At 35.9% G+C, this 17,273-nt stretch overlaps 1 protein-coding gene across 3 annotated transcripts in view; it reads right to left on the bottom strand.

The window, feature by feature from the left end:
* Positions 1–17,273, bottom strand: part of Cadps2 (calcium dependent secretion activator 2) — a 527,786-nt gene that overhangs the window by 93,487 nt on the left and 417,026 nt on the right. For all 3 annotated transcript variants that reach the window (XM_071612817.1, XM_071612816.1, XM_071612815.1), the window contains one exon: positions 14,428–14,551. In XM_071612817.1, coding sequence (XP_071468918.1) covers positions 14,428–14,551 — 124 coding nt within the window. The remainder of the gene's footprint in view (positions 1–14,427; positions 14,552–17,273) is intronic.

The raw sequence follows: 17,273 nt of genomic DNA on the forward strand, positions 1-17,273 counted from the left end.
TCAATAAATTCATTTTTAAGTCAGTGGCCAACTGTGGAATAAAGGAGAATTTGCCACTGCAGTGTAGGCCTTTGGCAGCTGTACTGGGTCTAAACTGAGCAATCTCCATAAGACAACAGTAAGTAGTGACCCATGACTGACATGTGTCAACATATATGTGAGGTGAAAGTCAGTGACTGTGTGAAACTTTCTTTGGCAGGGAATTAGAAGCACATTTCCCTCTTAAGACTGTAAAATAAGGGATGATGGTGATAGAATTACACAGAAAAGATTACATGTGCCTACATATACAGAAATTAATATCCGTTTTATCTTTTGTTACAGACTTTTACAGTTACCTGACTTACAAGATATCCTGATTTGAGTTTTATTAAAGTTGTCTGTTTATTTGAGATCCTACTTCTCTCCAAGTCTGCAAAGCAGAAAATGGAAAATGTATCTCCTCAGTGTTGCTGGCTGCAAAGACTAAGAGGCCTGAAGGAGAAGAAAAAAATCTACCTGTATACTTAGTTTTCTCTAGTTAGTTTTGAAAAAAAAAAACAGGTTGTATGATTCTAATGATAGCACACAATTTTCTACTGTGACTGCTAACTAATTTCATGACCAAAGTTTTTAAAAACTGGTCTTACACATGTGTATGAACACACACATTCCATAGCTGAAACGGGTAAGTGGTCCCTTCCCTTGTATGTTGCTCTTTGTACATACTTGCAGCCATTTCTCCCAAACATAACTCAAATTCAGGCAATGAAAATTACCAGAGTCATCTAAGTGCCTCCCATGCCAATACCACTCATTAAATTCTTAAGGTCCATAGCATTTTTATCTCATGCCTATTTTTTTCTTGCTTTCTAATTGTGTTTACCTAAGATATCTTTTCTATTTCATCTGTCATATTCTGCATACAAGGAACACTTCTATACTCACATCCTCCCCTGCCCCTAACCCTCTTTAATTCACATTTTCAAATTCAAGTAGAACCATGGGGAATACAGTCTCAGAAATGTGAGCGAGGCTATGGGGAAGATGGTCAGTTAAGGAGTGGGCACTGGGAAAGGTAAAAGCAACTCCAGAGCGCTGCTTGCCAGTTGGGAAGCCAGCTGAAGGAGAAGTAAAGAGAAACTTTCTAGAAACAGCAACTAGAGGATGAAAGACACCCTTTGAAAAAGATTTGAAGCTTTGGAGGGTATGAAATTGGTCAAAATATCTTGATGTCTGTATATATGTCTTTGTTTCCTCTGATATATGATCAAGGTCACCGAGGGCAGCCAAGTCATGATTTAGATAACACATTTCATGCTAACATTTGGGTCAAGACTCCCAGTTAGATAAGCATATAGACCAGGTATAGAGAATAGGGTTGGACTTAGTGTCATTTAGAGTATTTCTATAACTTTAACATCTTGGGTCTGACAATCACTGTGAGCATATGTGTATGCTTTGTTGCCTTATGGATATTTAAGAAGTTTCCACTTTGGAGTTAAAAAATACATATATATGCATTTATATTAAAATATATATTCAATCAGGCCTTTTAATTTGGTGCTTGAATCTTATCTTTAGCCTGTAAATAATGAATCCTTCCTTCCTTAATATCCAAAATATAATTCAAATTCAGGCACTGGATTTAAAACTATGTTTTCATCTGTGCAGACTTTGAGCACTTACAAACTCTGTTAAGAAAGTGGTAGAAACCTGTCAGTTTGCATTACTCTGATTTCATACAATTGGAAAAGACTTTTTAATACATCTAAACTACTCAGATTAACAAGGTGCTACAGGAGCCATGCTGCTATATGTCACTTGGTTTACCTGTTGACACATGTTAGTAAATAAACGAGGGGTCACCAATCAGTTGTTTTCAAGCTCTGGCTCTAGAGAATGATAAATTCTGCAAAACTGCTTGTGAAACTAAGGAGGCTTGTTATGTCAAGACCACATTTATCTGTGAGTCACATTCCGTATTAAAGTAGAAAATAAAAATAAAAAACCACATGATACACTGTCAAGTGAGCTGAGCAAACTGACATCCTTTTTGAGACCTTTTAGGAAGCAGGTGTTGAACACTTGTAATGAGATTTCCATGCATTTTCAAAGAAAGGAGCAAGGATTCTAGCAAGAGCTGTCACAGATCATGGTGTCACAGATCATGGCTGAGGGAATAATTCCTGGCAAGGAGTACAGTGAAGGAAACATTATACAAATGTTTTCTTTTCTCAGGGGTGCTTATGTTCTCATGCAGAATTTTTACAGAAGACCACTATTCATCAGAGATGATTTTTTTTGAAGAATATAATTTTTCTAGATCTCGGAGAAACAGCAACATATTCATTTAAGTATTTTCAACTTATTATCTGTACTAAGTAAGTAAGTTAAAACAATTCTGTTTTTTGACTCAGATATAAGACAAAATTGGAAAACCATCTAAGAAGTGAGAAGGTAAAAATAACATTTGGGGGTATTCAAGGAAAAATGCTAGATTTATAGTGTTAGGTATTTCTTTCATTATACTGAGATCTAATTGGAGATCAAGATTCCATCTTACTGGAGATCAAGATTCCATAAGAGAGGAAGCCAGATTCTTTTTTACCCATTACACAGGCCCACCTTTCAAACAGCACCTCCTAAGCAGCCTACCAATCCCCACCCTGATCTGAGTCTCTCCTTTACATGGATGAATCCCTCCAGTCTTCAGAGACACAGAGGTCTGACTCTATATTCCTGTTCTGCCTGATCATAGGCTTTATAACTTGTTCTTAGTATCTTGTAAGACAGGACTCCAAAACTTTTGTTTTGGAGTTAACTTACTCTTTCCATCTTATGATTCATGTATTTTTTATTCCTTTTATGTTATTCAAGATTCTCAGAGCTAGGGTAGTGTATGTACTTGTTCCTAATCCTAGAGGGAAAGTCTCCAAATGTTCTCCTTTATGTAAAATATTCATGTTTGATCTTTCTCTGTAAATTTTATAAAGTTACGGAAGTCTCCTTTTTATGTTGATAACAGTAAAAGTTTTAACCAGATGTAAGTGTTTGGACTGTTTCACATATTTTATTTGAATCTGTTGAACGAATTTTGGTTTTCCTTTGAATTTGTTTGTTTTCTGATATAAAACAACTTTTTCATTCCTAGGATGAATTCCATTGACTCATTTTTCCAATGCAGTGTTGGATATTGTGAGTTAATATTATATTTAGGAATTTTGCATATTTGCTCATAATAAAATAGATCCATGATAATTCTCTTGTTCTATTGTCTTGACAGGTTTGGAATAGGGTGATATTACTTGTTGCAATGAACTAGGCAGCTTTCATTCTTTTCCCATTTTATGGAACTTATTTTGAATAGGAATGATTTGTTTCTTAGGTTGGGTAGAACTCACCTCCAAAAGTAACTTGCCTTAGAGATTTAGGGAGGGCAGGTCTTTCACAACTATTTCAATTTTTTAAAAGCTTGTTGGCCTGTTTGAGTTTTGTTTCTTGTGATTTTTAGATAAATGTTTTTTCAAGAAATGTTTCAATTTCAACCAGACTTTCAATTTTTGTACTTGCTCACAATATTCCTTCATGGTTGCCTGCCTCCTGTATCTAGTTGTTTCCCTTGTATACTGCATTTGTATCTCTTTCCTCCTGAGTCTGCTGGAAGTTGAACTTACTCTACTTCTACTCTGTGTACCACTTAGCTTTCCTTTTATGTTTTATACCACGTTCTCCTTTCCCGCAGTCCTCATTCTGATTTCCCAGGTTGCTAACAAAGTCTTCAGCTATATTCATCCTTATCTTTCTTACAACCATATTATTTTTATACCCAATATTTCACGACTTCTTGTTCCTGTATCAAATTGCTCGTACCATCCTGTGTCCCCTTGAGATATCACACTCACTGTAAATATTAGCTTCATCGATTCCAATGGTACACACCATTTCATTTACTGTCTTTTGGAGGAGTTGTACTCCTCAGGAATCTAATTATTGTGACATGAGAGCTCAGCTCTCTTGAAGGGATTGAGAAAGAGAAGACAGGTGGTGCTTGACCATGTCCCTTACAGGGAGACCGAGGTGAGAGTTTGGGAACCCTAAGCAATACAAAACTAAGTACAGATTATTTCCTCTTTTACCAATCCATTAGGCAAATCCAGTAGACAGGGATTCACCTTTAATCTGTTGTATTCAAAGCAGGAGCCATCGGTCAACAGTCTCTTTGGGCTGCAATCCTTTAGGCTTGGGGTCTGAATTGCAGAGGAGAGGAAGGGAAACTCACTCAGCCCATTCTAGCTTTCATTGACATCTCACTCTCTTAATATACTCTCAGGTATTAGTGACCTGGCTTACTGCTTCCAATTCTAATGGCAAGAGGTAAGGGGCACTGCTTGTCTCAAGCCAATGCAAGGGAGAGGTAGGAATAGAACTTAAATGCTTCCCTCCCTCCCTGTCACCCTCTAGGCTTGCGTGACTCTCCCACCAGGCAGATCAGCAAGATTGGAAGACATGCTTCTGTGACACGAGAAGTCAAGTGAGTGAAATAAAGGTGAGAGTACATACTACTCTTTGGATAGTAGCTAGAAGATGGTGTAGAGCCCAAAGCAAGCATATTTTAGGGTGATACCATGGTTATGGATGAAAAAGAAAAATCTAGAAAAAAGAACCACAGCCACTGGAGAAAGAAGAGATGCATAATGAAGTAAAATCTTCAGAAAGAAGTAGGTTGAATTGAGATCAACACCACAGGAGACTGCATTGGTTTTGAAGAGGAAGAAACCTCACTCTCTAGATTCAGGGAACAGGAGACATGGGTAGGTGTGGAGGCTGATATGTTTGTAGGGAAACAGCCAGAAAGCTGAAGCCTACCTTCAGGAGGTGTCCTTCCTCAAACATCCTAACATTTGTGTCATTAAAACTTAAAATCAAGTTCCTGTGACAGTGTGACCCGAAAGAGGACATCATTCAAGAATAACTCAAGTTTTTGATTTTTATCCATGGGATTATCCATGACCAGCAGTGACTGGGGGTACCCTTATCTATTACAACTCACACTGGATGATAAATAATTTTTAAAAATAAATAGAATTCTGTTAGAAAAGAAAGGACAGGATGGATGACTCATAGACAGCAACTGTGGATCAAGGAAAAGTGTCATTGTTGAGGTCACAGAACACCTCCGCAGAGGCATGACAAATCAGTCAGTGCTGGTGAGATTCATTCCAATTTAAGGGGTGGAAAGCCTAAAGCAGAGGGCAGTGTGAAGGGTTGTCAGCAGTTTTAAACAGAGTAACACATATTATTGCTTTCCTAGAATCACACTCAGATGAAGCAGGAAGGATGTTTAAGGGAGGCATCTCAGAACCCACTGGAGAGGAGAGAGGCACTTGTCCTTAAGCATCTCCTTGGTTTGTGTGAGGTTGGCAGAGCCCTCTTCTTTCCTTTAGTCCTTTCATTTGGGTAATTGGTGAGTGCAGAGGTCCTGATCATGGTGCCTTCAGTGTGCAAGGGTGCTTCTCAGGTCCTCGCCTGACTTTTCACTTGGCTGACTACCTGAATATGCACCGAGAAGCTGGATGCTTCCCAGCAGACTTTCCCCTGTATGACATGAACTGAGGGTGCACACAGAGCTTTAGCCTTGTCAGACTGAGCAAATAATGTCTTCATTCGCCCCTTTAGTCAATAATCCTTGCAGTCCTGCTTATTATTCCCCTCAAACATCGTTGGATGCATAGGAATTAATCTGTCAACATTGTGATGAGCTAATTAATTAGTGTGAACACAAATTATATAGTGTGGGATTATTTTCCTGTGTGGTTAGTGAGTAGAGGGAGAAATGTTGAGGCAAACACACATGGTAGGAGTCCTCATTCATTGCAGATCAGATGAGGAAAAGACCAAGTGAATACTTTTGTACTACTTAAAGGGGATTATGTTCTCGACATTTTCTTATCTGTATGTTAAACAGAAAAAGAACAATCATGTCATCAGGGAGCAGTATAAAAGACATTCAATTCAATATATTGATAAAAAACCATATTGTTAAATGTAGTTTAAAATTAACATTTCCATTATATCATATTAGATGATGGAATCAAAGTAACTTATGACTATCAGAAAAAATTCATCTTCTTAGGTAATTTAAATATTCCACTGACCTTTTGAACAATACCCACATCTTATATATAATACAAAAATAAATTTCAGTTGGTCTTTTATCCAGATGATCACAGAAATTTAAATCGGTATAGCTCAATGAGCTTTTATAATAAATACACATATGCAGTATTTACTAACTAAAAACTCTGACTGAAAGGATTTTCTCAAATATGCTAAAGAACAACAACAAAAAAAAAATCAGTAATTGTCTTCATTGTCTTAAAGTCAATTTGTATCTACTTTTCTGTCCCTAATCAGCAGGTGATTTGGAAATAGTCATTTTACTTTGCGAGCAAGGTCCCATTGTCCATACCACACTATCAAAAACATTGGGTGGGAATTCTTTGACAGCCTGTTGCTTTCTTTTGGGTGAGAATTCAATTTCCTTCAATATACCAAGTATTTTCTGGAAGGAGTTGTCCATGTTTATGGGAACTATACAATTTGGGTCTATCATTTAGATGTTAGAAACCATAGTTCATGGTGACATATAATACTCAAACAATTTAAAACAAATTCATAAGCAAACACATAAAACTTCTTTGAGAGAAAACTATTTTGTTATCTTTGAAATATTAGCAAGAGGGACTGGGGCTATGGCTCAGTGGCAGAGTGCTTGCCTAGCGTGTGTGAGGTACTGGGTTCAATTCTCAGCACTGCATATAAATAAATAAGGTCCATTGACAACTAAAAAAAATAGTTAAAACAACAACAACAAAAGAAATATTAGCAAGAAATTAGTCACTGCTAACCAGACATTTTCATCAACTGGATTGTTTTGTCTACACACACAGCTTCTAGGCACACAAGTTCTCAAGCATGAAAGCTTTTATTTATTTATTATTTATCACTATTGCCTGACAATGCAGTGCTAAATTAAAATGCTACCTGGATGGCACATACATTCTAATGACGTAAGGACTGCCACAGTGCAACTTCTCTTTTCAAACAAAGTCAGCACTATGCCTCTGGGGAAGCCTCCCCATCCATTCAACTGAGACTCTGAAAATGAGCTCACTGGGGCTTGGACTTGGGAACCTGGCAACCAGAGGGACGAAAAAGATTCTCCCCATACAAAGACTTCATCTATTCTATCCACAGCACCTTTTCTTCAGGGCACCTCCACATTCCTAGATTCACAAGAAGCCTATGTGAAAGATATGTCAAGGCCAGCTCAAAGTAATAGCAACTGTAAGTCACAATATGATACAGAGTTTCCAGGAAAATGTAGAACTGTTATGAGAGGATTATTGCTGTTCTTGTTTACAAGAAATTCTTTGAACTAAAGAACACATCGATGTTTCTTGAAAAATAATACTACCGGGTATGGTGGCACAAGCCTATAATCTCAGCAATTTAGGAGGCTGGGGCAGGAAAATTGCAAGTTCAAAGCCAGCCTCAGCAACTTAGTGAGGCCCTAGGTAAATTAGTGAGACTCTGTCTCAAAATAAAAAATAAAAAGGGCTGGGGATGTGGCTCAGTGATTAAACACTCCTGGGTTCAACACCGGTATTAAAAACTAAAAATCTAATTTACATCAACAAGGTATATGATCTAAAACAAAACAAAATAAAACAGAGTTTCAGTGTCATTTTGAATTCTAGATTATAAATAATCTCACTACTATATAAGTAGGATAGTTAGTAGCATAATTATACCAAAGAAGAAAGCTAGTTGTAAATGTAAATCAGATTTCTTAATTATTACTATAAAAAACAATTCAAACAAATAGCATTTTATAGCTCCCAAATTAAAAAAGAATTGCTTTTTAGAAATTTCAGTTCTCAAAACAAACTATCAGTTCTCATGAAATGTGCCAACAATTCCCTAGAAGGAAAGAAGACATCTAGAGAGAGGCTTTATTTAATCCATTACCAAATTTTAGAATCTCTTTATTATGCACATTCATGCTGCCAATGGACAACTGAAGAATTTCCAAGGATGGAAGTGAATTTGAGTCACAACTGAGCAGCATGCTAGATTATAAAACAATGGAAGCAGGTTAGATACTCAGCACCATAAATACAACTGCTATCCAGAACATCTACCTCTCGGACCCAAGTTAGTGCCTCCCTGCTTCTCCCTCTTATAATAACAGCATAAAACTCGGGTTTGTTTTTCTGTTCTTATTATTTTTTAAATGGTTAGTTTTTGCCCTATATTTTAATTATTCGCTGACTGGTTCAAATGACCTTTTGCAAGGCAGCCTGCCAGCTTATAGATGTTATTTCTGTAAGTAGCCTGATAATAGTCTATGCCATAAACTCATCTGTATATTTGATAAATATTTATGGAGTACCAAATATGTGCTGTGTACTTGTCTCAGCACTGTGGATATAGCAGTTATGAAACACAAAATGTCCTCCCCTCATGTAGCTAACATCATAGGACAATAAGTAAGGTGAATGAACGTTGTGTTGTCTGGGTTGGGAGGGGATTTTTAAATTTTAATCCCTTTCAATACCTGACATCATAAGGTCTATGAGAAAAAGTAAAACAATTTTTAACTGAGTACAAATTTAACTATAGTTTTTCAGGAGGGAGAAAGATGGAGAAAGGTAAGAAGAAAGATCAACAGTGAGTTCTTATGTCCCATTTGGTAACTATATGACTGTAGACAAGTTGTATAACTTTTCTTTAAAAGAAAAAAATAATAACAATAATTTTCATTTGCAAAGGATTGTTGTAACTTTATATATATAAAGAGTTTAGAATAGTGCCAGGCACAGAAGTGTTTGCTCTTATTACCAAATAACCATTATTGGTTTTGGAAAAAGTTCAAATATTAACAAATATTAAGCCTTGGCTTTTGGGATGTGCCTGAGTGTTTATATAAGATGTCATTACTTTGATTCAGATAGTCTTGGAGTGGCAGCAGCAGCAGGAAGACTATGATGGGGCTCTGGGGTCTGAGACACAGGGTGTGAATCCCAAGTCTGCAGAGTTTCAGTGACAATGGCATGACCTCCTCCAAGTTACTAGTCTTTTCTGAAGTCTCAGTGATCTCTTCTGTAAAATTTCCATTTTGTAAAGTTGCTTAAGAAACTAATGGAACAGTGTAAACAGAAAACCTCTTGGAGACACTGACGGTCAAATTGACAAAATTACAACACATCTTGGGCAGAATTTTGCTCTTTTTAGATAGCATAAGTGCTAAAGAGACTACCATTTGAAAGAGTCATCAAGCTTTTGAACTCTTAGACATGCAGTTGATATTCCCATTTTTACCTACTTTTAAAAGTACTCTCCAAGCACATCTACTAGTTAACTCTGTAGGCCTAACCTGCTACTAAATGCAACTAAAGAAGGGTAAATTCATTTCTTAGAAACTCCTGTTACTTCAGAACATTCTCCAATTGATATTAGCTTTCCCCTCCATTCATTGAAATCAGAGATCACACCAATTTTTCTCTGTTCTAAATAAGCATTTCATTTTAATAAATGTACTTTAGAGTTGCTGACCTGTATGGTTGAGCAGTGGTATGGATGCCAAATAGGAGTGTAGGGAAAACTTCCATTGAGGGTCAGCTGAGTATGTGGCATCTCTTCTCCTCTTCCCACCTCCATTTTATAGAGCAAGGCAACTCTACAGGGCACCCCTGCCCATACTTCATGGAGGTCCACTGTGACCCCTTCCTATTTGTCAGGAGAAGTAGCGTACCCCATAGATTAGGGATCGGGACACCTGAGTCTATTCCCAGTTGGCTGGCTTATTTACCCTGTAGCAGAGGGAAAGCCACAGATACACCTGGACTTTTTTTGTAAAATAGAATAAAAACTTATTTTTCATAATAACATTGTGGTGGAGTTTAACATCATAAAATGTTTTGAAAAGCTTGTTAAAGAGCATGAGACTGCTACTATTGCAATGGGTTGCCATAAGTGGGGATGATAATAACTTTATCTTTTTTATTCTATTTTTTTCCCCTAAAGAGCACTTATCAAACATTTTAAGGTCTCTTATTTTCCCCTTCCAGGGGATGGATCTGTTTTTTTTTTTTCCTTCCTGTCACTTTCTAGGGTCAAATAATAAAAATGATTTTAAAAGCTTCCCTCAATAAAAGAGAGGGAGAGAGAGAAGGAGGGAGAGCAGGAGGGAGAGAGAGAAAGAGGGACAGAGAGAGGGAATAAGAGAGGGAGGGAGGGAAAGGGGGAAGGGAGAGTTGTTAACAGAAGACTTCAGTGAAAAACAATCCAATCAACTTGTCTGTAACACTGCATGTAAATAAGACCAAAATGAGGAAACTAGGCCTAGAAAGGTACATTATTTGTCTCTTCCTCCTTTGTTTCTGAGTGAAACTAACTAATAATATCTTGCCTCTTTCCAAAGTTCTGAGAGCCTCCTCTGTGTCACCAGGTACAGTGATAGGATCCCAGTGCTAGGGCACTAGGAACAAGTCAGAAAGGACTGTGCCCACAGGGGCTAAAGAGCAGGAAGATAGGATGGATATAAAGTTAAATTATTTATAATTATAATAAGAGGTACAAGAAACAAAGTAATACAATCTTTGAAATTTCAGAGAAAATTTGTAGAGAAAAACTCTTTCTAAGCATTTTCCTGAGAAAGGGATTTCATAACCTCTGCTTATTTCTGATTAACAACTTTCAGAGTTAAGAACCGCTTGCTTTTATGTAATAGAATTTATGCTTTTTATTTTCATGTTATTTTTCAAGAGTGATAAAGGAAGATGGTACTCTCTTCTAGTTCTAAGAGCCCTTCAAATATTGGCAATTGCTTCCAAATAAGATGAGTATCCAAGCTTTAAACACAATGCATAACATTAACATGGTTACAGGTTCTTTGCTTTGAATTCATCACGCCCGGGTTCGATCCTCAGCACCACATACAAACAAAGATGTTGTGTCAGCCGAGAACTAAAAAATAAATATTAAAAAAAAAAAAATATTGTCGAACGTTTTACAGAGATAAAGGCCTGTTTTCCCAACAAAGCATCAGCAATAGTTCTAAAAAAGTTCAAGCCTTTTCAGTATCCTAATCAAAATGATCTCTGATAATAGAGAGCTATTCATCAATCTCAAAACACCAGACTATCAGAGGCAATGGAAATGATGAGATTAAAAAAGCAAACTACAGAAGGCAAGAAAATATTTGCAAACTATATATCCAACAGAGGGGTTAATACCTGGAATACATAAGAACTTATTCAACTTAATAACACAAATCAAACAACATCATTAAAAAACAACCAATTTAATATGGGCAAAGGAACAGAGACAGCTCTCAAAAGACTTACAAATGGTTAACAGGTATATGAAAAATGCTCAATACAACTGATCTTCAGGGAAATGGAAATCAAAACCAGAATGTGGCAGGTATCACCTCATTCCTGTTAGAATAGCTATTATCAAAACCAAAAACTGCCTACCACCACACTAAGGGTTGGTGAGGACAAGGTGAAATAAGAATTCTTAGGAACTGTTGATGGGAATGTGATCTGGCGTAGTCTGTATGAAAAACAGAATGATGGTTCTTGGGGGTGGAAAAAAAAAGAAGTACACTAGGATTTAGTGATCCCACTTCTGGTATATAAGGCAGATACATAAAGACAAACAGTGCAGAACCCCATATATGAGAAATCTGTTTTTTATTATTATGATTATATTTGTTTTGCTTAGTTGTACATGACAGCAGAATGCATTTCAATTCATCGTTATACAAACAGAGCACAATATTTAAATTCTCTGGTTGTACACGGTGTAGAGACGCACCATTTGTGCAATCATACTTGTACTTAGGAGAAGTCTAAACTAGTTGAACCCATTTAAGTGGAGTGTAGAACACTGATTGCTAGGGGTTAGGAAAAGGGAAAATAGGGCAGATATTAATCCTGGGGTTCCAAGTTTCAGATGTGCAAGCTGAGTAAACCCTATGGACCTACTGCACAGCAGAATGCCTACAGTTAACTATATTCTACACTTAAAAATTGCTAGGAGGGTAGATCTCATGGTAAGTGTTTTTATCACAAATAATAGTAATAATGATGGGGAGGATAGGAAGAAACTTTTGGAAATAATGGATAGATTTTGATGATGGTTTCATAGCTGTACACTTATCTCAAATTTATCAAGCTGTATACAGTAAGTATATGCAGCTTTTTGTATGTCAGTATTCTTCAAAAAAATAGTTTAATGACAACAACAAAAAAAATCACACCACATTAAAAATAATGGCACACGCATGCAGAGACATTAATTACCTGTTTCCTTTTCTGCCAGGCCTAAAACATAAGAAAAGAGAATTTAGGAGAAAAGCAAAGCCTAGTCATGTTGCTCATGTAACACAAAAGGTCAGTCAAACAAGAAAAAGTAAGTTCTCCTTACTATTTCCAACTTAAATTTGTTTTGTTCTTGGCCTGTTCCTAGACACAAAACAAAAGCATATTTTATAAAGATAAAAAAGGAGGGAGAACGTAGATAATTAAAAAGCTAACAAGCAAGAGATTTTTTTTTTGTGTTTGTGGTGCTGGAGATCACAAACCAGGCAAGCACTTACCACTGAGCTACACCCCAGCCCCACATCATTTTGTTTGTTTGTGGGTTTTTTTTTTTTTTTTTTTTTTTGTATATGTGTGTTTGTTTTGTTTTTAGAGGAGATTACTTGGTAGTTCCACCAGAGTAGATTGTTAGGATCAATTTTCTCGAATATTCTCACGCTAGACTGGAGATATGAGGTGAGGCAGGTGTGGTCTCTGCTCATTCTCCATTTGGTCCAGCATAGGCTTTTACTAATACAGAGTTATCTTTACATGCACAAGTAAAAGAAGTTTCTTTATTCATTTTAACTTGGCTCCATGACTATAATAAAATACATGGGTTCATAGAAAAATATATTGTGTATCTTTTCAGTATTTTTGAATAGGGTAATGGTCAAAAATTGTTATCTAACAATGAAGAACAAAAGAAACCACATAGTGTTTTGGATAAGGTTGATGACATTTATACAAAATAATGTTGTGCTTATTGAAGGTATGCACAAACTTTTTTTTCTCTTTAACATATCTGAAAGGTTTTAATATGTCCATTTTTATGTTAATTCATAGAATCTCTGTTCAGAACACTTAATACTCCTGAACATGAAAATTATTTGAATGAGTATTCAAAACTGAAGACCAATGTGTTTATCTTCCACTTTCCGCAAATGATCTAATATTCACTGCTTTTGCTTTAACACGACATGATATCATAATTAATGATGTTAAACTGGTAACTAAGGAGGTGTCATGTTGTTACTCTCGTGATATAATATTGGTTGCTATAGTGATGAGATGGCTTTTTTGTTAATCACTCAGGAGGTTGGTTATCACATGCTTGTTAGAGAGCTTGACCAGATTTAGAGAGAAAAAAGGAGTGATAGCACAACCAATTATAATCAGATGTTTTCCATTGCCTGAATTTTGATAATACTATCCTAATATTAACTAATTCATAAATTTATAATTCACTAAGAAAAAATTTCCATTGTTACTACAATTTTTCTAAAGGATGACTTGCTTTTTATTTTCAGATATAAGTATTTAATATTAACTTCAAACTTCTTTCTCCCTCAGGTAATGCTATGTATTTACATAGGTCAGTTTTATGGTAATTTGAGTAAAGAATCAGAGGTCTTTTTTCGTTCTTTTAAATAAGTCTTTCAAAGGATCAATGAATAGATGCCGATTTTGTCACAAATTCCAATCTGTTTATCTCTGAACATTTTAAATATGTTTAAAATTAATAAAACCCAAAGAAAGAGAAAAAAAATGCACAGTCCCCTTGAGAGATCTAATCTTTCAAATGCATCAATATATCACAAGCAATTAAAAGCTGCAGGAAGTTCTATTGGTTTATTTCAGCCCTCACAATAATCAACAAGTTTCTTCCTTCTCTGAGTGACACTGCAGAATAGAAAATAAAATTACATAATACTACACTGAGACTGATCAGGAAAGAGTGCACAGCCCAACATTGAAATGTTAGACATACTTACAGTAATGTCAAAAAATACAGCCCGTGAAAACACCTTTTGGTTTCTCGAAAACTCAAAATAAGAACAAAGGACAACTTAGGCACGAATCCTGGGTCTTTCATTCAAGCAGAGTCCCAGGAGGCATATTAAAGCAATGAATAGGAAAAAGCTCTTCAGTTCACCAGCTGAGATTTTAATGAGACATTTCCCTTTGCCATGGTCCAGGACAGTTCAGGAAAGGAAAGACTTCTCATAGAAAACTCAGTTAATAGGCATTGTTGGCTCTCCCTGCCACTTGGGCAATTGCTCACTGCACTGACCTTCTATTTTGGCATATTCTGTGAGTCTAGTGTAATTGATCAAGGCAGCTTTCTCGAGGCATTTTCTGACCACTTTCTTCACCTCTTCTGCTGGTATGGGAGTGGCAATATCTTTCATTAAAACCTACCAAGAAAGAGGTGAGGGGGGGGGAGAGACAGATAGAAGATAGATGTTGCATAAAATAAATACTTAAATGACACAAATTGTCCTAGACATGCCTATTCCTGGGGAGGGGGAAGGGGTCCTCTGTAACTTGGGGGTAAGTAACCGGTCGGCACTTCACAACTGGGAACCTAATCCTCAGATCTTGGTTCCTCCTGTCTAAGCCTCATTTATTCACATCCAAACCTCCCATAGGCCAGGCCACCATTCAGTGTGACTGTCACTTTTCCTCAAGGGACCCAAGACACCATTAGAGCAGCTGTTTCAGGTCAGGATTACAGTTCCTGGGACAAATAATAACCAAAGTTTGTCTTGTCTTTCTCTAATTTAAATGCCCTAGCTCTTCTGAGCAATATATTTGAAAATATTAAGAGAAATTCCACTAAGAATAGGCATACTGCTCGATCTCTATAAAAATCAAAAGGACTTCTTTCACTAATTAAACCTTAATGATTGTGATCTACTGAATATTACTGTCACAAACTATAAAAATAAGGGGAAAGAAGTTTTAGTGAAATGTATCAAAGACTAAACTATATGGAAACTTCCCGCAGTTTTGAACAAAATAACTAATTATTCTCTGTTGGGTTCCAAAAATGTGTTTTTGGAGTTTTCCTTAAAACCTTTTATTTTATTGGCAAGGAGCAAATACAATTATATCCAAAATTCAAAATGTCATACTGTAAATACTTTTATAATGACTTGTTGATCATTTTCTCTAAAACTTTCTTAGTGATGCAACTGCTCAAATAACTTTTGATTAGTCAAACTCCAATATAGTGAGCACAGTTTTTCTTGTTGTGCTTATATTTAAACGATAAAATATATGACAAAATATAAAGAAGTTGATGCTTTTGTAAGTGCTCTAATTATTTTATTAGTGTGCTGTCTTGAAAGAAATATTGAAAGAACATGAAAAAAAGCTATTTAATCATTATTTCATTCATTTTTTAAAATCAGCCTCATCACTAAGGATATTGCCAACTCTAATTTATTCAGTCATCCAAGAGTCTGATAACCATTTTATTATGCAAGATTGCCTTTTTTGAAAACAATAAACTTTATCATTTTCAAAATTTCTTCCTTTATCAAATTCAACTCTTCTTCATGCTATTCTGACACTTTAATTAGAACTGTACTTTAGATTCTCTGTAGCCAGAAAAATCTGGTTGTGCATAATAAAATACATGTAAACATTAAACATGCATCACTCTATTAAATATGATTATTGCTAAAGTTTAACATTAAGATCAATTTTGTTAGGAAGAATTATTAATTTTATCATTAGGCTTCCAATGACAATAAACTTTAAATAGCTGAAATAGCTACTAGAAATTACAATGTATGACTGCCACAGAGGTGAGTCTAGGGCTTAAATTAGGCAATATTTCATATATTGTGAGATCTGGGCACTTAATTTGGAATGGGGTAAACTTGAATCCTCTTTTCTGGTGAAGCAAGAGACACCAACTTCTGTTTTCATACTTCCTTCCTGTGTTCTTCCCAGGTTTCATAGGTATTAAGGATACACATGTAGATTTAATTTTATTTTTCTAAGTTGTCAGTAAGAGACATTAAAAAAAATAAAGAAATGGTCCTTAACATTTCTCTCTCAATTCACCAGGAAGTGTGATTGTGACTAAAACTGGAATAAAGGTCACTGTTCATCCTGTCACCTCTCAAATGCAGGGCATGAGGGCATCTCTGCTATTACTAACTGTTCCCTGCTGCGAGGAGGAGGGCAGCTCTGCCATGGAAACCAGGATCCAGAGAGGCTGCCCTAGGTACAACGTGATGGGATGCAGTTCCCAAAAGTAAAGCAGTCTTTATTGATTTCAGTTTATGCATATATCTTAATGAACCGAATGAAATGAATATTCTGAAAAGCTTGGGTTACATGCAACTTTTATTACAAAAATTCTAGCACACCATAATTTTATTATAATATTTCTATCACACAGTGCTCAACAATCAGGGATAAGACAGGGGTATATAAATGAAATCAGTCCATAATCCGAAGATTTCATTTTAATCTTCAGTTCTAGTCCTCATATCCCTTGTTCTTAAGTCACTGTAATGGGGCTGTAATATCTGAGCAATGTCCTCCCTTTCTGTTTTTAGTGGAGTTGCTAATAAAAAATGAAAATCTCTAAAGTTAATTTGGCAGAAAAATACACAAGAACCAGTCGATAAATCAGGACCAGGATAACTGAATCATGAGCTATAGATGATACCCAGAAATTCTTTTAAATTCTGATATTGAAAAGGAGCTGACCATGTTACTCAACATGTTTAACCATTAGCATCCAACTAGCATATGAGATCTATAGAGGAATGAAAAAGATACCTCAAACCTCAACTGCCACACAAACAGAAGTGTATACTTTCATTTAAAATTGATTTTTAGCATGAATTTAAACTCTTATTTGCTATTTATCTTGTAGGGCAAAACACTTTCTACAACTTGTGAATTCATTTAAAGAAACATATAAATTGAAGTGAAATAAATTCCAAGACGTATTTTGAATGGAACGAATGATGGGAGTGATGTGTTTGTACATATTAAATGATATACTGTGTTAGTCACTGAGGACAGTGGCAAGCAGAAGTACAAATAAAGTTGAAGAGATAATAAAAGACCTTGAAAAACAGACATAATTAACTGAAACAAGAGAAGATTAAT

The sequence above is a fragment of the Marmota flaviventris genome, chromosome 1 (assembly GCF_047511675.1).
Source record: "Marmota flaviventris isolate mMarFla1 chromosome 1, mMarFla1.hap1, whole genome shotgun sequence".
NCBI lineage: Eukaryota > Metazoa > Chordata > Mammalia > Rodentia > Sciuridae > Marmota > Marmota flaviventris.